General features: G+C 43.5%; 1 protein-coding gene across 1 annotated transcript in view; it reads right to left on the bottom strand.

Moving 5' to 3' along the window:
* Positions 1 to 24030, bottom strand: part of CKAP2 (cytoskeleton associated protein 2) — a 741255-nt gene that overhangs the window by 384217 nt on the left and 333008 nt on the right. The window contains exon 5 of the mRNA XM_044071663.1: positions 5529 to 5736. Within this exon, the coding sequence (XP_043927598.1) occupies positions 5529 to 5736 (208 nt within the window). The remainder of the gene's footprint in view (positions 1 to 5528; positions 5737 to 24030) is intronic.

The raw sequence follows: 24030 nt of genomic DNA, 5'->3' as shown, positions 1-24030 counted from the left end.
GGAACGTGTTCCCTCTTGTTTGTTGATGTACCAGACTACTGACATGTCAGTCAGTCTGGATAGAAATCCGAGGACTGCCCTCATTGCCAAGGTATTGAGGTGAAGACTGGCCTCTAAAGGGGGCCACGTTCCCTGGATCATCTTTCCCAAAAAATGGCCACCCAGATGGGAAGCATCCATGGTCACTGTTCCTACCTCTTCCAAAGCCACAAAGGGATGGCTTTGAAATACCACTTGAGACTGAATTCATTAAGTTACATGATTTCTGCAGATTCTTGTTAACGTGGACTGGAAAGTCATGGGCAGAGATCTGATAGAACACTGGACTAGTAGTGTTCACTAATGCTCGTGTAATACCTTGCCAATGAGATCAAAGTAATGGAGGCTACCATAGATAGTTGAACTAGTCTGGCAGGTGGTGTCCAATAGGGAAAGACTTGTTGGGCCTGATTTCTTAGAGTGAATAACCTGTTATCTGAATAGTTGTGCCCAAATATGCTCCTATGAACTCCAGAACTTGCACTGGGGAGGATTAAGATTTGTCCTGGTTCATCAATTCCCAGTCTGGAGCATAGTTTCTGGCCCAGACTAGCAGAGACCTGTTAAGAGTAGTAAGGAGACAGTCATCTAGGAAGTGAGAACACCTGGAACCCTTTCAGTTGGAGATGCCATACATTTGGTAAACACCCAGAGGGTCAGTTGGAGATGCCATACATTTGGTAAACACCCAGAGGGCCAAAGGGCAAGGCTCTGAACTAAAAATGACTAGCTCCCAGCTGGAAGCGGAGGAACCTCCAGTTGCGGCTGTCCATTTTTGATGTGGTAGTATGGAACCAAGCACATTCAGTACTCTTTCCTGAGAAATGGGAGGACAGACACTTCCGTGGCCATCTGGAACTTTGTGTTTGACATACTGATTCAAGTGACTGAGGTCATAAATTGGCCTTAGGTCCACATTCTTTTTTGGTACCAAAAAGAATATGGAATAAGTTCCAAACCCTTGCTGGTCTGGTGGGAACTCCAGAATTACTTGCTTGTCTAGAAGCTTTATTTCGAATACTGCTGCTTTTCTTTGAGAAGGTGGTATGCTGGGTTTTTGTGTTGAGAGTTTATAGTGAAAGAAAATGAAATGGCCTTAATTGCTGACTGCACCCAGACATCTTTGGTGATAAATGGCCAGGCTTCTGGGTGCAGAGATAAGCACCTCCACTGACTGCCTCCAGAGTGCAGTAGCTGGGTAACCGTTCAGAAGTGCTAAAAAGGCCTCTAGAAAAATGGACCCATGAAGCCTTTATTGTGCAGGCTTCTGCCACAAGGGCAAAGTCTACCATTATAATAACCCAACTACATTGAGGGGAATCTCTGGAAGGAGAGAAAAATCCTTGGGAGTTCCGAAACCACAGCTACTTGCCCCCTTTTTGGTTTCTAGAAAAAGTCCTCTGAGGGTGATTAGAAAACTAGATGCCTCCTTATGGTAATGCCTATTCCTGTGGCCCTTGAAACACTTTCCATTGCACTGGATATGAGGTGCATGGAAACGGTAAACAGGGACTGAAGAGTAGCCAGCTGCGAATCCACTGTTCTTCTGTCTCCCACAGACAAGGACCCAGAAAGCCAGACAGCTCCTTTGTCAAATCTCTCCAAAACCTAGTTATGAGTGCAAAATTCAGTGACCTAAACACAAAAGTAGTTGAAGCATAAACTCTTCCCAAACTTGTACAAAGCCCTGGACTCTGTTAGGGAGATGGAGAGAGTAGCTTTCCTCTGCAAGCTCCTTTAAATGGCTGTCGTCACTACCATTGCACCCACTGCTGGGCCTTTGCTCCATTGAAAACGGTCTTTAGGGTCAAAAGATATTAGTTAGGTTTTCTAGGGATCGGTTTTGGGATGTCTAGTTCTGTGCTCAGTGAGAAATTAAATCCACCATCTCATCAGTCAGGGGGGAATCACCCATGGAGTAGCTGAGCCGGATCCAAAAACCTCAGGGAACAAGGATCTTCCCACACGAGACGTCATCAAGGAATGATCTGGGGGACCCCTCCCCTTTATCAAAATGTATTTATTTATATTTGTTTACTGGGGTAGTGTACTGATAAATACTAACCAATTTCAGGCTCAGCCTGGGTCAAACTGTCTTCTATCAGTGTCCTGGGGAAGTCAATGCACCTTTTACACTTCTGCTTCCAAGGAGCCTCCACAGGGGAAAGATTCAGAGAGGACTCAGAACTCCAAAGGGTGTTTTGAATGAGGATAGTCTCAAGGCTAGTATGAACTAGCTCTCCCAATGGGAGAGAGTGTGTGGAATCAGGACCCAGGGCTATCAGATGCAGAGTAGGTGGAGTCAAGAATGGTACAGATCTCTTTTCTCCAGCCTTGGAGAGCACTCTCTCCATTGTCTGTAAGGCAGAAGCCAAGGGGGAAACAAAGATCACCACAGTAGGAGCCAAAGCTGCCACATCAGCATAACCAAGAGCACCATCTTGACTCTGCTCAGAAACCAGTGAAAATCAGAGCTGGTTGGGTCAGAGATACTGCTGGAGTCGAAGATGATCAGACACCACGGAACAACTCTGATCCAGGATCACTGAAACCAGAGGTCAGCTCGAGGTAGGAATATACACAGGTAAGTGATAGGGTCCAAAACTCAAATATCCTATGGGAGCGGTTGCTGGGAGAACTCTCAATTGAATCTAGGTCCTGAGAAACTCTAATCATTCTATCCATATCAACTTGTCAAGCTTCTAGTAGACCTGATGGACTTCAATGACAAAGATGTGGAAGGTCATTGAAGTTCTCTAACGATCTCTCCTGTAGATAGGGTGACTGTAGCCTAAGACAGGTTGGCTTGGAGGAAAACCTCAGCTATGGTAAGGGAGGAGTCTTGGACTGTACTAGGTTCAGATCAGAGACATTAAAAGGATTGAAGGCTTGGAAATTTATGTTGGAGCCCAGGATAATACAGATGGAGAATGAGATTGCTTTCTTGCTTCTGCCCTTTACTTTGGGCCTATAGCTCTTGTCCCTCTTGTCTTTATCTGATGAAATCCTTCCCGGATGGTAAGCCAATACGCAGATTTTGAAGAGTCCGAAGGAACGAGACCCTTGAGCACGAGCTTATTATGCCATAAACAAACTCTACAACAGAAGAAAAACTGTTGCAAAAAGAGTAAAATCCCATGATTGGAGGAACTCCCTGATCAGCCTCAGTAAGAAGCGGAGATCCCTCAAAATCCTCCAAAGCTGTGCAGGTAAAAACCTCACTCTACAAAGCCAAGAACACAGCATCCATGGGACCTGACAGCATCCCAGGCTGCCTTCTACACGAACTACAGAATGAACTGGCACCCCACCCAAGTACCATGTTCAGTCATAGCCTCACGTCAGGCTTTGTGCCAATTGAATGGCGCGACAGTTATCCCACTCCACAAAGGGGGAGCCATGACAGACCCCGGGAACTACTGCCCCATTAGCCTGACGAGCCTGGTCTGCAAGGCCATGGAACTCAAAGACATTGGAGATCTCCAAACTTTGGACCCCACACAGTTAGGGTTTGTAAAAGGCAGATCATGTCTCCTAAACCTGATGGACTACTTTGAAGTGGTCACCAAAGCCATAGATGAGGGTAAGGTAGTTCACACAGCCTATCTAGATCTCGCCAAGGCATTCGACACCATCCCCCACTCTAGAATTTTAGATAAACTCACTCACTAAACTAGGTATAAATCCCTATGTCATAAGATGGGTTGTCAACTGGCTTACTGACAGAACTCGCACTGTGAAAGTAGCGGACTCCAAATCGGACTTCAGACCAGTGACAAGTGGAGTACCACAGGGTTCAGTCCAGGATCCTCTCCTGTTTGGCATCTACTTCTCTGAAGTACAGGCTAACACAGAAGGTCTTTGGCTAACTAAGTTCGCAGATGACTGCAAACTAGGAGCCATAATAGAAACTCCTAACAATGTGGACATCCTACAAAAGGGCCTCACTGAGACAGATGCCTGGTGTCAAAGCCATGGCCTCAAGCTCAACGCCAAAAAGTGCATTGTCATTCCCTTTGGTAAAAACTCTGTACCCATGAACTACCACATAGGCGGTAGTCTACTTAACACTGAAAGTGTGATAAGAGACCTTGGGGCACAGGTGGACAGTAGACTCTCCTTTGATAATCACATCGCCACAGTGGTCAGGAAATCCTTCTACACAGCACACATCACAAAAGGTTTCTCATCCAGAAAAAAAAAAAAAAAAAAAAAAAATAGAGGTCTTTGTTCCCCTCTACTCATCACTCAGACCCATTATAGAGTACAACGCCCCTTTTGGTATGTACCTCACAAGACATCTACAACTGGAAAGGCCGCAGAAATACCCCACAAAGAGGATTACTGGCCTCAAACAGATGCCCTACGCAGACCATCTCAAAAAACTCCAGCTTTACTCCGTCGCATATCGCCTACTCTCTGCCTAACATACAAAGCTATATCAAACCCAGAGCTGTTGGACATGCTCCACTTAAAGAAATCCCTCCGAGCTACATGCTCTAGGGACCTAAACCTTGTCACCACAACAAACAGAACATGCTAGAGGGATAGATTACAGTCCCAGAGATTTCCCATACTCTGGAACAGACTACCTATGTCAAACAGAGCTCCTCATTAGCACTCTTCAAGAAAAATCTTGGTGATTGGATGGGTAATAGGAAATTCACCCCAGGGATCACTTCTGTGGCTCTCCTTGACAGGGGCACAGGAAAATAATTTTCTTGGGTAGTGAAAGCCAGGGTACCTTTTTGGTTAGGCTTGTATAGGCCCTAGGGCCAATAGCCTAGTACCCACCTATGAACGCATGATGTTCAAAAGCTATGAAAATCTAGCAATCCTCTTTCTAGATGAGCTGCTCCCAGACCATACAAACTAGGTATTAATCAGAATTTGGCATCCCGTGGTTACAAGCCACACATTTCTTAAAATCATTAGGCTTGGCCAACAGTCCATGAAAAGAAAAGGACAGGTAACCCTACCAGCAACGCTAATAAAAAAACAGAAAAAAAATTGGTGTACAAGCATATGGGCAAGAATATCACCAGCAATGGTATGAAAAAATACTAGATACAACTAGCAAGAAAAGGAAAATTGCAGAACGCTCAAATGAGGTCTAAAGTATTTTTTTTTTTATAACTGGAAGGTAAGGAACGGAACTTCAAGTAGGAAGAAAGAGACCTGTATCTGAAAAACAGCATAGAAGCACTTAAGTGAACAGAAGCCTGCGCCAACGAATCATGCCCATACTCTACCAGTGGCAAATGAGACCCGAGAGAATGTTGGGAACAGATGGGGTTGATTGGTAAGGAGAGGAGCCTGAGCTATTGATCCCAAGTCTGCAAAAAGCATCCAAAGCTGGAACAGTGGCCCATCACTTGAGGAATGGATGGCAACAAACATCAGATCTTTCTGTCAAGGGGTCATAATTTAGCGCATGTTTTTACTAGCTCATAAAATTAGTTTACATAAGCTTAGAGTAAAGAAACTACCTCATCGATCAACTTTGTGCACTCGGAAAGTGTTCGGTTTACTGCATCAAGAAAGGCACCTTGTTCATCTTCCTCTACAATTGTGGTCCAAAATGACTTTACAGGCTCTTCCACTGGTACTGGCTTTGCAGTTTCAGGTGGTGGCATAAATGTTGACTGTCTTTTCATTCCTTTGCCTTTTATATTCATCCAGGAACTTGCTGGTGCCCTGAAAACAAACCATAAATAAATTTGGTAAGCTCTAACAACTCATCAAATCACATTTCAGTCTCCAATAAAATTTAGAATACTTAAAATGAAATCCGTGTGTTAATAATCCTTGTACTAGTAAAAGCTGTACAATCTAATTTCACTGTTAATTCTATGACAGGACTTAAGGCAATGGATGAATGAAGAGCTTACAGACATTCAAAATTCCAGCCATTTGGGTCAGACTCAATTTTCTTTCTACATTAACAGCACATATCCTTCACATTATTTGAGTCTTAATAAAGTGCTTGTTCTTCCTCTGCACTTTGACAGCTCTGTCAAAAGCACAAACTCTCCTATGTGGGTGCGACAGAAAGAAGGCTCTACAAAGTATCAGAGACAGAAAGCACTGAAGACATTAATTATTAGATATAGGTTAGCCTACAGATTACTCCAGTTTCCCAGCAATTAGTGCCATGATGTGCAAGCCATAGTAGACCCCTTTCCAAGGCACTACTGAACTTAGCCTTCTACCAGAAATTCCTCTTCTTCATTGTTAATTGGAAGTGTGAGAAAGTATTACTTTATATAGGAGCATTCTGCTACCCATAGGCTAAACAATTATGACTGAGACAGCCTGCAATATATACTAAGTGAACAAAAACATGCACAACAATGAATGAACACCACCCCTATAAAATAAGGACACTAACTACGCAAGAGTACAACACCTGGCGTAAGATGGGGAGAGGGGCAGATTACAGGTTATACTTTCTTCTGTGGAACTGTTAAGTGTCTAATTTACCATCTTATTTTAAGGAGAGGCAATGCAGCAGTGTTAATACTGGGCAGATAACCAGCAGTACCAAAGAGATGTTAAATATCTCTGAAGATACCTTCTGTGGTGGGAACTGTTGAGACTGCCACTTCTGAAAACCCCAGTTTGGCACACTTCTATTTTTTCCTTGTACCTTGGTGCCTTTGGAACCCCCAAAGTCTAAAGCAACTGTGGCCTCACAATGACAAGGGCTCAGAGTTGGAAGAGGACTCCCACATTACACAGAACTGAAGTTCCTTCTCTACAAGGTGGAGAACAGAAATGTGATGTCTAATATGAATAATCATTAGAATGGAAGAGGCCATGAAAAAAAGTTATGTACTCACCATAACCTTCCATCCGAGTAGTTATACTTCATTTTTCTGCAACCTGTGGATATTCGGATCCATATTGGATCAGAGCCTGCAACTTATTTTCTAGCATCTGCTCTGAGCTCCTCCCCTACCCATAATACACCATCATCTCCCATCAGATAGAGTTTGCTGCAACCATACACTTTAGCAACTCAAATTAAAAACTAACATGTTTATCCACATGAAAAGGTCAGGGGGACGGAGGGTGGGAAGGTTGCAGAAAAATGAAGTATAACTACTCAGATGGAACGTTATTGGTGAGTACATAACTTGAAGTAGTTTACTTCATTTTATCTGCAACCTGTGGGACAGACTCCCATGCTCCCTCTGGAAATCAGATCTAATTTGTAATGGGAGATGAAAGTATGTGAATTTGCCCAAGTTGCTGCTGCACAAATGTCATCCAACGGAACCTTAGACCAAAAAGCAGCTGAAGTCACCATGGACCTGGTAGTGTGAGCTTTAACCAGACCAGGAGGAGATAAACCCTTGACTTTGTAAATATGTAAAATGCAAAAAGTGATCCATCTAGCTAGGAAATGGCCTTTCCCAAATGAGGTTTAGAAAATTATACAAATAATTGATCGGACTTATGGAAGGGTTGTGTTCTATGAAGATAGAAACAACGTGGTCTATGAACATCTAACAAAATTTATATTTCACCCTCGTTCTAAAAATCTGGAAAGAAAATGGGTAGATTAATTGTTTGGTTTAGGTTTGATTGAGATGCCACTTTTGGTAGAAAAGAAGCATTTGTACAGAGAGAAACCCGGTCTTTATGGAAGACCAAATAAGGAGGTACGGCAGACAAAACCTGAAGCTCAGAGACCCTCCTAGCCAACGTAATAGCCACTAGGAAGGCTGTCTTCATTAAATCCACTGATTCTGCAGGTTCAAAAGGAGGAGTTACTAATGACTGGAGAACTTTTAGAAAGGCTTTACACAGCCTAGAAGAGGCCAGGGCGATCTTGTTTTCACCAACATGAAAATTAGAAATGGCTGCCAGCTGTAATTTCACCATGGAGGAACTAGCTCCTTGCTGAAAAATACTAGTAAAGAAATCCACCACCACTGGAACAGGGGCTATAAAAGGATCCAGGTTTCTCTGAGAGGCCCACAGAGAAACGTCTCCATTTACTTCGATAAACTTTCCTAGTGGAATCTTTAAGAGAAGCTACTAGTATAGATTTAACATGGGATGAAATACCAGGAGTCCTGGCAATCCAGGGAACTGGAGCAGCCAAGCTGCCAGCTTGAGACTGTCCAGATTGGGAGAGTAGGCACCCGAAGGATGAGAGATTAGATCAGAGCAGGGATCCAGAATCCACAGAGGAGCTACAAGATGAGACCAAAGGAAGGGGAACCAAACTTGACTAGGCCAGAATTGGGCAATGAGGATCACTTTGCACCCCAGTAGGCAAGCTTTCTGAAGAAACTTCAGAATAAGTGGCAACGGTGGGTAAGCATACAGTAACCCGGGGGGGGGGGGGCAAACATGGGCTAGAGCATCTCTGGGGGCATCCCCTGGTGAGGGAATCAGAGCGAAGAACTCGCTGCACTTCGCGTTGGAAGGAGATGCGAAGAGATCGCAGCAAGGCTGTCCCCATGCAAGGAATATCTCCTCTGCTACTGACTGTAGCAGAGACCACTCGTACAGCATCAGAATAGCCAGACTCAATCTGTTCACTAAAATGTTGGAGCGTCCCGGGATGTGCATTGCGATCAGAAACCGACCGGTGGAAAATCGCCCACTCCCACACTCTCATGGCCTCGCGACAGAGGGTAAGATCTGGTTCACCCCTGCTTGTTGATACACCAGACAATCGACATGTTGTCTGACTGAATTGCAATCGTACCCAGAGGAAGGACCGTATGGAAGGCTTTCAACGCTAAAAGCACTGCCCTCATCTCCAGAACATTTGTGTGCAACTTGGTCTCTTATCTGGGACCACGTGCCTTGGACCGTCCTTCCCGAACAGTTGGGAGGTGTCCGTGGTCACGGTGGCTTGGGCTGGAGATGACCCGAAAAGGCGTCCCGCTGCAACATCCAGTGAATGGAGCCACCAAAGGAGAGACATCATGCAGGTGTGACTGATCCTTATCGGAAAATCCATGGGAAGGTCTAGCCAAGACCATTGAACAGCTAGAGTCCATTGAAGGACCCGCATGTGAAGGTGTGTATAGGGAAGAAGAGAGATTGTGGCAGCCATGGAGCCCAGAGCTCAGAGAACATCGCAAGCCTTTGGAAGAAATCTGAAGTCCATGATTAGAGCAATGTGATACCTGAGGTTTAAGATCCTGTCTGGTGTTCGGAAGACTTTTAGTTGCAAAGTGTCTAGCCATGCCCCGATGAAATCTAGGACTTGTACAGGTTGCAAAAGGGATTTGTCAACATTGACTGTAATCCCCAGCCGATATGACAAGAGAAGAAAGTAGTCTCTGGCCAGACAAAAGACGCTTGGTGGATGCAGTGAAGAGCCAGTCGTCCAGGTAAGGAAATACCTGAATTCTCTGAAGCCTCAGGTGAGCTACTACTACTGCCATTACCTTGGTAAACACCCTGAGGGCTGTGGTGAGACCAAAGGGTAGAACTTTGAACTGGAAGTGACGGGCTCCCAGCCAGAAGCGAAGAAACCCCCTGGACCTCCTATGGATCTTGATATGGTAGCGAACATCCTGGAGGGTCTAACGAGCACATCAGTCACACTCTTGAAGATAGGGTAGAATGGACTGTAGGGTGACCATCCAAAACTTATGTTTGGTGACAGAGATTCAAGGTTGACCGGTATAAAATGGGCCCGAGGCGCGCCCCCCCCCCCATCTTTTTTGGCACTAAAAAGAACCTGGAGTAAATGCCTAATCTGCACTGGTCGAGGGGGACCGGTTCGATGGCTTGTTTGTGAAGCAGCTTTGAAACTTCGAGCTGCGGCCTCCCTGTGAGCGGGTGGAACATCTGGGAGGAGTTTTGTAGCACTTGGCAGGGCAACAAATGGGATAGTGTGGCCTCTGGACATTATTTGTAGCACCCAACGATCTGCAGTTATGGACTCCCATGCCGCTGGGTGCAAGGAAAATCTTCCCCCGACAACCTCCAGAATAGGATAGTCGGGCAACCCTCAGGGCTGTTGTGTGGGCCTGTCAGAAAAAGGTTCCCTAGACCCGAAATTCCTGGGACCCCCTCTACCTATGGGTCTGCGTCGATCCTGTCCCCACCCCCCACCTCTGGGGGAATGAGTGGTCCTGAAACTCCCGGGAAAACAGATTTCCGGAACCACATCTTCTTTTGCCCTCTGATTCCTAGAAAAGGACCACTGAGGGCTAGAGAAGCGGATCCCGACGGCAAGTCTTCCCAGTCTCTTTTGCTCTGGGCAAGAGAGTGTCCCATACTGTCTTCTCAAAAAGAGATGAACCATCATAGGGAGCATTAGTAAATGACGCCTTTAAAGGGTCCGCAAACTGACACAACCTGAGCCAGGTACGTCACCTCATGACTACGCCTGTCGCAGCCACCCTAGCTGCTCCCTCCGTGGCGTGGGAAAGGAGGCGCATGGACGTGTTTGATACAGACTCGAGAGTCGACATCTTCGCAGAGAACAAGTTATGTACTCACCATAACGTTTGATGTATGTAGCCCATATCGCCTCACATTCTTACCCGTGGGTTCGGAGCCGAATATCGGCTCCGACTCTGCCTATTTTACTAGCTCAAAAGTCCTTGATTGGCTGGGCTAAGAGGGTATCCCATGGTACCCTGCTTCGTATCCCCAGATTTAGTTTGCTGCTAAGAACATAATTACTGCATACATACCACGCATCCATACAAACAAAAACTATTCAAAGGGACTCTGCAGGATACAATCTACCTTCCAAATCCTCCAGGCAGGGGGGAAGGCGGGAGGGTAAGTAAGAAAGAATGCGAGGCGAGATGGACTACATACATCTAACATTGTGGTGAGTACATAACTTCTTGATGTTATGTAGTCCCATCTCGCCTACATTCTCACCCGTGGGACAGCATACCTAGCACATACATTCTGGGGGGCTCATAGGAAAATACTCCTGAGAACTGTGGAAGATCTGCCCCTGGAAACCACGTCCAATTTGTAATGAGAAACAAAGGTGTGAGGAGAAGCCCAAGTGGTCGCAGCACATATATCATCCATTGACCATCTAGCTTGATAGGCTGTGGATGTGGAGACCGCTCTTGTGGAGTGGGCTTTAGCAGGAAAAGGCAAATTTTTACTTGCTGTCTGAAGATGAAGGAAATACAGCTGGCTATCCATCTAGAGAGCGTGACCTTGGATACCGGAGAACCAGGCCGGTTCTCCGAAAAGGAGACAGAATTGGTCAGATTTCCGGATATCTTTCGTCCGGTGTAGATAGAAGCGCAACTGTCTATGTACATCCAATTGGTGAAATCTGAATTCTGCCTTGTTAGAAAAATTGGGGAAGAAAACTGGCAGCTCAATAGACTGATTCATATTAGACACAGAAGCCACTTTGGGAAGGAATGATGGGTTTGGTCTAAGAGACTCTTTATGGAAGATCAAATATGGGGGTTTGATGGAGAGGGCTTGAATCTCAGATACCTACCTCGCTGAAGTGACTGCTGTTAAAAATGCTGTTTTCCATGACAAGAATTTTAACTCGCAGGTAGCTGCAGGCTCAAATGGTGGAAGAGTGAGGGCTTGAAGAACAAAATTGAGGTCCCAGGGCATGACAGGTTGGGATACTGGGGGACGAAGTAACAGAGTACCTTTAAGGAATGCTTTACACAGTGTGTGCCATAAGGCTGGCTAACTGGCCACGTGGAAGCTTGATATAGCCGCCAGCTGAACTTTGATGGTGGCTGATGCGGACCCTTGATAGAACAGAGTAGACAAAAACTCCAGAATCGAATCAATTGGAGCCATGTAGGGATCAATGCCTCTAGAATGAGACCAGATAGAGAACCTTTTCCATTTGCTAGAGCAGATTTTACTAGTGGATCGTTTATGAGAGGACGATAATATATGGACTACTTCCAGTGAAAAATTGTGACATCTGACTAACGATGGAAGCAGAGTAGCCAGGCTGTCAACCGGAGTGTCCTCAGAGAGGGGTGGAACTGTCAACATGGGTGTCAGTAAATCTGGAAGGGGTTCCAGAATCCAAGGTGTATCCACAATGTAAGGTTGAAGGAAGGGGAACCATCCAGTGTGGGGCAATCAGAATCATTCTGCCTCCCAAAGATTGTGCTTTCTGAATCATCCTTGAGAGAAGGGGAAATGGAGGGAAAGCATAAAGCAGACCAGAGGGCCAACTGAGCCTGCTGCATTTCGCATTGACAGGGCTGGCAAAAAGGTCGCAGCAAGGTTGACCCCATCTGCTGAAGATTCGCTCTGCAACCAGGTGAATCAGGGACCACTTGTAGAGCACAAGGATCGTCCTGCTTAGCTTGTCCGCTATTACATTGGTCTTCCCCAGAATGTGTGTTGCCACCAGAAGTTATTGCCCAATGCCACACACGCATGGCCTCTCTGCATAGTGGGTAAGATCGGGTTCCCCCTTGTTTGAAATACCACACTACTGACATGTTGTCCGAGTGTATCGCAGTAGTCCCTAGAGGAAAAACTTCTTGAAGTGCCTGCAACACAAGAAGCACTGCTCTCATCTCCAGGACATTTATGTGCAAATGTATCTCGTGTTCCTGCCACGTGTCTTGGACTGACCTGCCGAGATAATGCCCCCCCCCCACCCCATCTGGGAGGTGTCCGTGGTCACTGTGGCAACAGGGACGGGTGGAACAAAGGGCTTTTCCCCCGTTCAAGTTGTTGGTGCACAGCCACCAACGGAGGTCCTGTTTGCATACGTCTGTCATTAAGATTGGATGGGATACCGGAAGTCTTTGGACAGACCACTGGACAAAGAGGAGCCATTGAATAAGTCTCATGTGTAATCTCCCTAGAGGAACCAACATGATAGTCGCCGCCATGGTACCTAGGAGTTGTAGAATCAGTCTTGCCTTCGCATGTCTCAGGGGAATCTGCGTGAGAATTTGTTGCTGCAACCCTGTAATCCTTTCCTATGGTAAGAATGCTCACATTTGAATGGTGTCCAGCTCTGCTCCTATAAAGGTGACACGCTGTAAGAGCAATAAGGCAGATTTTTTCCAGTTTATTGTGATGCCTAGTTGGTGACAGACTGATAGTAGCGTCCCTGGTTTGAATTAGTTGATGCCTGGCAAGTGAGCAGTCACCACTGACATACACTTGGTGAACACCCTGGGGGCTGTGGTGACACAAGTGACTGGTTCCCAGCCGGAAGCGTAGAGGACACCTGGATGCCCTGTCCATTTTGACATAGAAGCATCTTTGAGGTCGATGAAGCACATCCATACTTCCTCTCCCAACAATGGGAGAATGGATTGTAGAGTGACTATACGGAATTTGGACTTGTGTATGTAATTGTTGAGTTGACTGAGATCTGAATCTTGAGCAAGTCCCTAATCAGATTTGGTCTGAGAGGACTGGTTGGATGGCTCCTTTCTCTAGCAGCTGAGATATCTGAGGCTGCTTGATCCCTTTGACTGGGTGGAATGTCCGGGATTTTAGGGGTACTGAAGAGAATGGAATGAGGTAACCTCCAGAAATTATCCTTAATACCCATCGGTCCTGGGTGATGCTTTCACAGGCTTCCGGATACAAGGAAATTGGACCCCCGACTGGCTCCAGATAAGACAGTCGGGCACACCCTCAGGAATGAGTATGGGGAGCCACGGAAGGAGTCACGGTCTCCAGAATTGCGGGGGCCCCCTCTGCCTCTGGGGTGACATCTCCCTGAATAACTCCCTGCCTCTGGAGGGGGGTCCACCTTGTGCAGCAGGAAAAAAACTGTGCGATTTCTTGAACCACATCCCACCCCCCACTGGGCCTTGGGATAAGGCCTAGACGGAAGGGGAAAAACGGACCCCTACGGCAGACAGGGTCTTTCCCTCTTGCTCGCACCTGGTGAGGGTGTCTTTCACTTTGGTCCCAAACAAGGAGGAACCATCGAAAGGGGCATCAGTGAAGGAAGATTTGAAGGCCTCCGTGAAGTGACACAGGCGCAGCCAGGCTTGCCTTCTAAGGGTTACTCCTGAGCTGGCCACCCTACTCGCTCCCTCGGCCGCATACGATACGAGTCGCATGGACGAGTTTGTGATGGAGTTGAGGGTAGAAACCTGTGCGTTAACTGAGCTACCGCCTCAGGTATGTTACCTGCAAGAGTATCTCCCAGTTCTTTAAGGAGCTCTCTCTGGAGCAGAGTGAAATGAGACAAGTAATTCAGCGACCGTAAAGTGAAGATGGCTGAAGACAGGGTACGCTTCCCGTACCGGTCCACAGTTCTAGACTCCTTGTTGGGAGGATGGACCCACGAGGAAGACTCTGCAACTTCCTTCTGGGTGGCTGCCGCCACCACCATGGCATCTACAGGGATGCCCTTTGACAGAAACTCTTTTCCCTGAGGGGCGGACAGAAATTTGTTGGAGCGCCTGGGCACAGGCTCCACAGAATCAGGTTTTTCCCATACCCTTCGATAAATAAGGTCAAGAAGTTCATCGAAGGGTGGGGACACCCAGGAGGCGGAGGGTTGAGCGCCAAAAGACTTAAGGAATACTGACTCCTCCTCGGAAGGGGCTTTGGAAGGCCAGTCTCCTCTGTTTCAGTATCTCTAGGATATCGGAGAAGGAAACATCAGGGGGGAAGACTTGGGGGATCCTTCAGATTCCTCGAGGTCAGTATCGGGAAGTGAGAGACTCGTCCTGGGAGTCTATGTGCTTCCTCTTGCATAACTTCTTTCTGGGAGGTTCCTCAGACATTGGCTCTGAGAGACCTTCAGAAAGTGGGGGACCGCTCGTGGGGGTGTCCTTAGGGCCTGGCGCTCTACTGTCCAATGATAGGTGAGTGTCAGAAGCTCTCACTGGAGTGGTAGGGGATGGAATGACCGACCTGAGTGATGTAGCTGACTATCTGGCCAGCGCTCTCCGCCATGGCCTCGAAGGCAGGTCACCCCGAGTCTGAGGACCGACCTCCAACGCCACGACCGGGGTCCACCGAGCCGATGCACCGAGTGGGAGACTCTGAACTGAAAGATGTCCCAAAGTATCCCCTTCGGGCCCGACTGAGGAGACCAGAGTCTCGAAACCTGTGAACGGGACAGACATGGTCTGAGCAGAGGTCGGCACCGATAAACCCAAGGGGGGTATTGGAGTCGGCGCAAGAACATCTCTCTGAGCGGAACATACCGGCTCCGACAACAAGGATGTGCGTGGAGGAGGAATTATCGAAACAGCCATAGGAATGGGCAACGGAGCAGACTGGGTCGGAGCCAAAACCAATTTAGTCAACACCGGCGACTGTAGGAGCCTCTGCACTACCCTATCCACATCCAAATCAGAAAGCCTGGAGGATTTGGAGGAGATGGAAGGGGAATGGGATCTCTTCTCTGGTGAACCATGCCTCACACTAGGCAACCGGCTCCGAATGGGTTTGAGAATGATCGGAGCGGACGCCGATTCACTTAACACAGATACCTCCTGTGGCCCAGAGGACAGGGGAGCCGGGGAAGCAGAGTCCAGTATAGTAATCTTCTCCGGAGGCTTCGAAGATGCAGATGGTGCCGGAGACCTTTTCTTTGACTTGGAGGATTTAGATTTCGACTGATAACTTCCTCAAAAGATGGTTTAAGCAGTCCCTTTAAAATCAATTTGTTTTCTCTCTCTTGGAGCACCAGAGGACCACGTAGAACCCACATGTTTCACAAAACCCTAAATATACCACTCCCTTCGCTCCACAATTAAAGTATTTAGTGGAAGTAAATCTAAATGCCCTAGAAGGGAGATATAAAACACCAGAGTTTAACATGGCATGACATTGCTTGCAACTGCCACATGGGTAAGTACAGACTTTCTTGTTGTCCCTGTTGGGTAAAATCTCATGTCTAATTTCCAAAAGCACTTAAGTTTGTGTCCCTCTTTCTGACAAAGTGGGGATTAGTTGGAATGTATGTTTTTATTTCATCATGTGTACTAAGAATAGGCCAATAATTATGGATAATTTGCTCAATCTTGTACGAATTAGCTGAGTATGTGTGTATAAAACTATTTTTGACGTCATGATTATTTGTCTGTGTTGGGGAGAAGTGTTTAAACCAATTCCCAACAAAGGGGAATAAAATGTGTCTCTACCCTGGTTCACTTCTTGAATTAAATTATCTACCAAAGTAACCAGATATCCTTTTTCTAAAAAAAGACTTTTTAAAATGCCAACTTCTTCCAGAAAGCCTTCTGGGGTACTGGACATACGTGAAGCCCTAATTAACTGCCCTTTTACTATACCCTTCTTTTGGTAGAAAGGATGTCCACTTTGAAAGTGGAGATAAGAATTAGAATAGGAGCTTTTCCTATATAATGTTGATTGAAAACATCATTGGTTGACGTAATCCTTAGATAGCGTAATGTCCAAGTAGTGAAGTTTATCTTTATTTTGTAGGTAAACTCCAAAATTGATGTTGAATCATTAATATATTGTAAAAAACCTAATAGACTGTCCTCACTACCTTTCCATAAAATACAAATGTCATCCAAATATCTCCTATAATGTAAAACATCCTGATACCATGTACTTGTAAAAACAAAGTTCTTTTCCCAATAGTATAGAACAATATTGGCATATAAAGAGGCACAAGGGGCTCCCATGGCCACCCCTTTCCTCTGCCGATAAAATTCACCGTTGAAATGGATAAAGTTGCTCAAGCACCATTTCCATTAATTCTAAGATAAGGTTAGTAACTTTAGGGCTGAGGTCTGCCTCCATTGCCAAAATCTGGCCAAACCACTCTAGACCTATTTGATATGGAATACTTGGGTAAAGCTCCACTACGTCCACTGTAACCATTAATTTGTGAACTAAATACATTTTGGTCTATTCCCCTCAAAGTCCCAGGAATCCTTACAAATGTGTACTATACTTGTGACGTACTGTTTTAAGGTAAAATCAATAAACTTTGAAAATGGTTCAGTAATACTTCCCGCTCCAGAAACTATTGGTCTAAATTTAAGTGGTTCTAATGATGTGTTTTGGGGATGTCAAAAATGTTAGCTATTTTCGGCCTATTCACATGTAAATAGTTGTAAAGCTGTTCGTTAATTACTTTCTGTAACAAATGATCATGTAGCTGGTAATTAATTTTAGCATAAGCTATATTAATCTCGTTTTTAGATACCAGCTCATATTGCGCTGAATCTTGTAACAGACTATGAATATGTGATTCATAGTCGACTGTGTACATCAACACTGCTCCCCCTCCCTTATCGGGTTTCATGACCCTACATCCTTTTTTCAAAAGGCTGATCAATTCAAGTTCATTTTCGTTCAGGTTATTTACCGGGAAGGAACTTTTAGATTGTTCCAATCTCCTGATATCCCTTTCAACCAGTTCTTCAAATACCTTTAAGGAAGGGTGTGTGGGAGGGTTAAAAGTGTTCTTTCTAGTGAGGGGTTTACAGATGTTTTCTTGCAGTTTAAACATGAGACTTAAACATGAGACTTAAATTTAGTTGTCTCAAAAAAAGTTTTAAAATCAATTAAAGTTTTTGTTATATGGACCGATTTTAAAGTGACAAAGTGGAAACCCTTAGCAAATCATTCAGAAAAGCTGTTTGTGGGTTCTAAATCCGTAAAATTAAAAATGGTGAAATTGTTCATCCTACGTACTATTTGTTTTTCATTAGTTGTGAGTTCTTCTGTAGATAAAATTGTGTTGCATACTAAATTCAATTCGGGGGGTGGTTCCAAGCGCTGTGCTGGTGTTCAGATCCCAGGGGATGTTGAAAATCCTGCACCGACTGTTTTCTACTTTTTTTTTGCAATTCTCTCACTCCTTTCTCAAACCATCAGTTCTTAAAGGTTCATGGTTCGAGTGACAAGCCTCCTCCCCCCTATTAGTAAACACATTGTCCTTATAATTATATCTCTGCCCCTTTGTGTTAGAAACGGGAAATGCTCTCCCTTCCCTGTACTCAAGTCCCGCTCCAATTTCCTCATTTTACGATTTAGAATACAATGTTGGTCAACTTCACTAAAAATTCTGTCATAATCAGCTTTTACACTGTCAAACTTGGCATTTTTAACCATATTCTCATTCAAAGTGTTTAAATCACCGAGTAGTCTATTGGCTTTCCTTTCATATTCACTTACCATACATTTCAACATATCCAAACCGACTTTGTTAAAAATGTCACATAACTGGTCATGTAGCTTGGTTCCTGGTTCTACGTTGTTAGGAAATTAAAAAAAATGCAAGCCCTTCGAAACCCTTTGTACACGCACACATTCTTTTAAATAGTCTATTTCAAGTTGGTTGTTCTTGTAAGCATAAAGTTTCTCTTTAAAGTCACTAAAATTCACTTCCGTATTACGGATAGTGTCAAAAATCACAGTACCTTGTTTAAAAGGAAACTGGTGTGCAGTCCACCCTTTAAAATCAAAATTCTTTCGTTTCCCGTCACCTTCATGATTAGAAATCACTTTAGATCTGGATAGTGCTGTAGAATTGTCCGCCTTCGCATTATTAGGAGATACATCGCTTGACCTGTTAAAATTAGCATTAGGCATTCCAAAAGTGCTGTGACCTGTGCCTCATTAGTTAGCTGTTGCTGATTACAAGGTAATTCGGTTAAAGAAACACCATTTCTCTCGTTTAAAGAATTAGTAAGTTGAGTAAGGAGAGTTAAAACCTGTTTAAACTCTCCTAGAGTAACAGGAGCCATGTCTGGGTCCTCCCAAAGTAGGGAGGAAGTGTCTAAAAAGTTGCCAGTTTCCATTCCTTCTGCCATGAGCTCCGAAAAAAACAGTAAATCCAAAAAAGAAAGAATCCAACCAAACAAGAAAACTGAGCGTGGCACCACAGGACCCAGAAAACAAGCTTATAAATGCAGTCAAAATAAATGTGGTCGGAATAAATGCCAAACCGCAAAGCTTTATGATCCAAGCGTTTATTCAAAACCAAAGAATATAAACCAAGCGCTTTCACTCTGTTAATACCGAGCTTTCTCAAGGTGAAACAAAAGTAGTGCTTCACTTCCAACCATTAAATAGTCAATTAGTCACCTGTCCTTGTTAATTAACAGACTGATTTAAAAACAATAATATTGTTCATTTAAAAATATCCCAACCTAAAAAGATTCATTCCTTAAGATTAGTAAATCAATTGACCAACTATAATAATCAAACCTGTTTGCTTACAATATGCAAACATTCAGGTGGATATATTGTATCAAAATAAAAATAGTCAACAAATAAAAAAACAGAAATAAAAAATCATTTTAAATGTTGACTTGAACATTCAGGCAAGCAGTCATGTACTAGCGTGAGATGAATATTTGTCCTAAAAACTTCTGGTTTGTTATAGTTAAACCCAGTGGAACCTAAACCTGTTCTAGGGGACAATTAAAACTGGACTCCAGCTGGTTTCGTGGCTTGAACGAGAACATCAATATTAATAGTGTTTTGAAGTTAAGACAGGCTCGTTTGTGAAGTTTTTAAAGTTGTTCAGTATTGGGTTGGGTGCAACAGATTCACTAGTCTTTTACATAATAAATGATTGTCCCCGAGGGGAGGTCACACTCCCTTGTATTTAAAAAGTAGGGAACTGTGGTGGCAACTAAAGTTGAATGCATGTCATGTGCCTGGCCTAAACGGTTCTTTGAATTTGGCTTGTTTATTGAAGTTAGAGGCTCAAGAGGTGACCAGTTGCAACATCACTTCACACTTGAGGGGTTTTTATATGTTTTACACATTCCCTGTCATTGAAAGCCAGTTTTTTAATTTCCTTATATTTTGAGTATTATTTGTGCCTCATTATGTGTTCATGCCACCCCAGTCGATGTCCTTCATCAGTAGTAGTATTCATGTTTCTAATACACACTCTATACATAAGGTCCGACCACACATATTGGTATGTCTCGGGGCCCAGCAAGGGGGACCCACGGAACTTGTAGCCTTTTTCTAGTATTTATATACAGTATTTTTCTTCTAACAACCAGTTATACCAGTCCTTCAGTACAATATCTTCGAGGCCAGCACTAATTTGTCTCAATTTCTAACTCGTTAGACCAGTACTGTATTTATTACCATCTCCGATGTTTGAACAGATGCCCATTGTATTAGTATCGAATAGTTAGGGGGGTCAGAAGGTACTGGTTACATGACAGGGAGTATGGAACAGAGTTGATAGTTTGGTCCACCTCCTGTCGGATCATGCCACGGGTGACAGGTATTACATCCAGTGTCATCCAGGTAGATTGGTGACAGGGGTGAGGGTTAGAGGATTAGTCTTTTCAGAAGTCGGCCCAATAGTTTGGAACAGGGCGGCTGTTAGACGATACCAACCTCACCACTGAGTTGGTAATATACACCTGTCATAGGGTAGTAGCATTAAGACAGGTTACAAATATGTTCTGAGAAACATTCTCACTTATTGCAGATTTGGGATATTGTTGTTACAGAGTTCAGCCATATCCTTTTTTAACCGAGTGTGAATTCGCTATACTGTTGTGTTGGCAATACATACCTGCCATAGAGCAGCAGTATTAAGTTAGGATATGTATATGTTTGGCGAAATATTACCACATTTTATAGATTAGGGATATCGTTGATACAGAATTTAGCTGTATCATTTTTTTCAAAGGAGAGCGTGTATTTGCTTCCTGGTATGAGGCTACTAAGCTCCGTGGACCATGACAACAACTGGTAGTGTGGTTTCTCCTTCTAATCTTTTTAGTTTCCCACTAGGCAGTGGGTGCTTTTTATAGTTGTTAGAATTCAATCTTATTTATTTTCAAAGGCTATCTAGACTTTACAAGTGTGTATGTATATATTGCTTTTTGGCAACTTGTTTTTTTCTATGAGATACGTTTTAAAGTTTGGTTTTGCACTATCATTCCTTAAATATTTAGTTATTTATTCTTTCTAGTGCTGGTGCTTTAATTTTGAGGAGTTTCAATCATGTGATTCGTCATTTTCAATTAGTGAATTGTTTAAATCTTTTTGATGAAGGTGAGGCACTGTTTGCTTGTTTGTTCTTAAGAAGTCGGACTGTGAGCTGACGAAAGCGTATGGTTTTAACGGCTTAAAATAAATTTGTACTTTTTCACTTTTACCGAGTTGGACTTTATATCTAGAGTGGAATGGAGGCTTGGGCTTTGGTGTGTTTGTTGGTCTTGCACATCGTTTTTCTAGTTTTTCCAGGTTTGTTTGGTGTGTTTATTTGGTAAACTCTTATACTTTACATATCAAAAAAAACTATGTGGACTGGACCTCCTGGACAGTGTTACCTTTAAAAAATGTTTAGCCCCAATTTTAGAACAAAAATAAAAAAAATTTAACGGATCCTATTTTCTTACTGTGACGACCATGCCCTGGCTCAGCAATCACGGAGCCTCAATCCTCACCACTAACACCAGGGAGGTAGTCTCCTAGAACAGAAAATAACTAATACACAGTAAAGTAGTTTCCCTTAAGTGCACACAGAGATCACAGTCAGTCTGTGGCTGGCTGCTTTCTTGCTCATCAGGTCCCCAATAAGACTCCCCACTGGCACAGCTATAGGGTCCAGGTCTCAGCCTAACTGGGCAAGCTAGAACCTCCAGTACCCTCTCTGTCCAACCAGTGTTTCGTTTCCCTGCCAAGTAGCTGACACAACACGCACACACTAAGTATTTATACGACTTCAGACACTACTGGGAAAGGTTGACAGATTCTCCAACTGTGCCCCTTTACCCAGACTACACGGTAGTAATTACTGCCACCACCCAGTTAATATCAGCTACTAAAAGTCCCTTAAAAGGGTGTCCAATTATTACTGTGCAATATTAATATCCAATGGTAGTATGACTAAACAGTCTCAAGGCATAATTTGGAGTGACTTAGTAAACTCTATAAATATGCAATGTATTCCAGAGCTTATCTCTACACAAAGCAGCCACAGGTGGAAGGTTTTAAAAATATTTAATTAAAACACAAGACAAAACTACTATACCACAGAGACATCTAAGAGTTCAGAGATCACACAAACTTAAAATAATATTGTAGGAAAGATCTGATTACACAGAAAAATACTTAATCTAACTTTCTAATCTTTAGCTAATCAAGAGAAAACAGTGCTACAATCGTACTTATACATAAAGAGCATAAGCAGTGCTGGGTTAGATGTCCAAAGTCAAAATGTTATTTGGTCTCTTGTGAGAAATAGTATTTAAACATTACCAACAAATATGTTCTCTAGGTCCTCCCCAGATTGAATCATTTTTGACACTTAGTTTTTCCCAGTATTCATATTGCATCATCTTGACACCTGCTCAGAGTTCCCAGGCTAATAGAAACTCCATTTACATTATTTAGCAAGCTAACACCTGAACAGGAGAATACAACACTAAAAGGCATTTCACATACACACTCTAGCAATTAGGCCTTAGTTAACACAACAGACGGAATGTCTTCAGCTAGCCACTTTAAAGATCAAAGAACGTCATAAAATCATTTCAATTTCAAAAGACACATTTGAAAGGCTTGACTTAGTTTTTCTTTACAGCAAGGGGGCAATGTTGTAATAATTGTGAAGTTCACATTTTACAGTGTTTTTCTTTCATTTAAAAACACATGCTTGTAGTTTACATTTATTTATACAAATGATAGAATTAGATATCAAATTCTATTTGACTAGGCTGGCCAGCCTTCACCCGTCTCTCCCCAATTGTCACACTTGCATCCTTTTGTTAAAATAAAAGCACAGCTGACAATGGACAGCCAAGCAATGGGGCAAATACTCTCTCCAGCTGGAATTCTGAGGAAAGTCAGGAAAACTAAATAACTGGTTTACAGTTAACTCATTCAGTCCTCAACAGCAAGTCCCTTTCTTGCTGAACTCTTTTAAAGTTGGGAAAACCCTTGCTTTCACCCAAATCTTTTATAAATAGCACACTTCATTACGACTCATTTCATAAATGGTCTGAGTCACAAAATAAGTTTGTTAGATGATATGCTACATAGTCGTATAACTAAAGAAATTATATCTAGTGGCATAGAACTTGTATCGCAAATATATGAAATAAAGTGATAGCTACTTGTCAAAACTTAGTAGTTTTGTCAGTTATTTTTGTATATCTGAAAGAAAGACCTTAAAGTACTTACCATAATGCTAGATCCCGGTTGTCTTGTTTTTGTCTGGTTCAACCTTTGGGGCATCAGATAAGACCTCTGCAGCTTTACAAAAGTTGTGGATTCAGGGCTCAGACCCCCCCCCCCCCAATAGTTACCTCTGTTCCCCAAAATAAATCTGATAGTTTGCCTGCTCAAAAGCAGATTATTCAACATACTACAAAATCTACTTCAAACACAAAACACTGCATACATCCAGCTCTTACACATAGCAACCTATCGCAACATAGTATTAAAACCTCCACCATACAAGCACTCAAATATAAACCATCCTTACTATTCGATAAGTAGATCGCCAAAATCATTAAACTGATTGTAAACATTGTATCCAGACTGCCACTCAGCGGAGACATACACCCAAACCCCGGCCCTCCTCATGTTATCACCCTTCTCAAAACAAATACACCCCCAATCTAACTTGCCTCAACAGAAATACTACTGATTTGCTAATATTAAACATCAGCATTAGAAGTAAATCAAAAAAAGTCCTTGACCTCCATGCTAATCTTTCCCTCTACTCACAAGATGTAGTACTTCTAACTGAAACATGGCTAAAATCGGACATCTCCAATAATGAAATTACTCCCCCTGGCTATAACTCACTGCAAAGACAGAAGAAACAAAAAGGGAGGAGGTTTGCGATATTTAAAGACTAGATAATTAATGTCACATTTAGACATACCAACTCCAACCCCAAGTACCGCCAAAATTTTTATCTAACCTAAAAATTAACACTAGAAAAACTAATATAATTGGGTGCTACTTCCCACATGGTAATATATCCACCCTTGAGAACTTACTCCACTGGGCACCAGAGACACTCCCTCTAGAAACAATTCTAGGAGACTTCAGCATTGACTGGCTTGACTGGCCACCATATAACTA

Source organism: Protopterus annectens, chromosome 5.part0 (genome assembly GCF_019279795.1).
Source record: "Protopterus annectens isolate FY-2018-M chromosome 5.part0, PAN1.0, whole genome shotgun sequence".
Classification (NCBI taxonomy): domain Eukaryota; kingdom Metazoa; phylum Chordata; order Ceratodontiformes; family Protopteridae; genus Protopterus; species Protopterus annectens.
The sequence above is the reverse complement of the archived record's forward strand: the minus strand, read 5'-3'. Positions and strand labels throughout refer to the sequence as shown.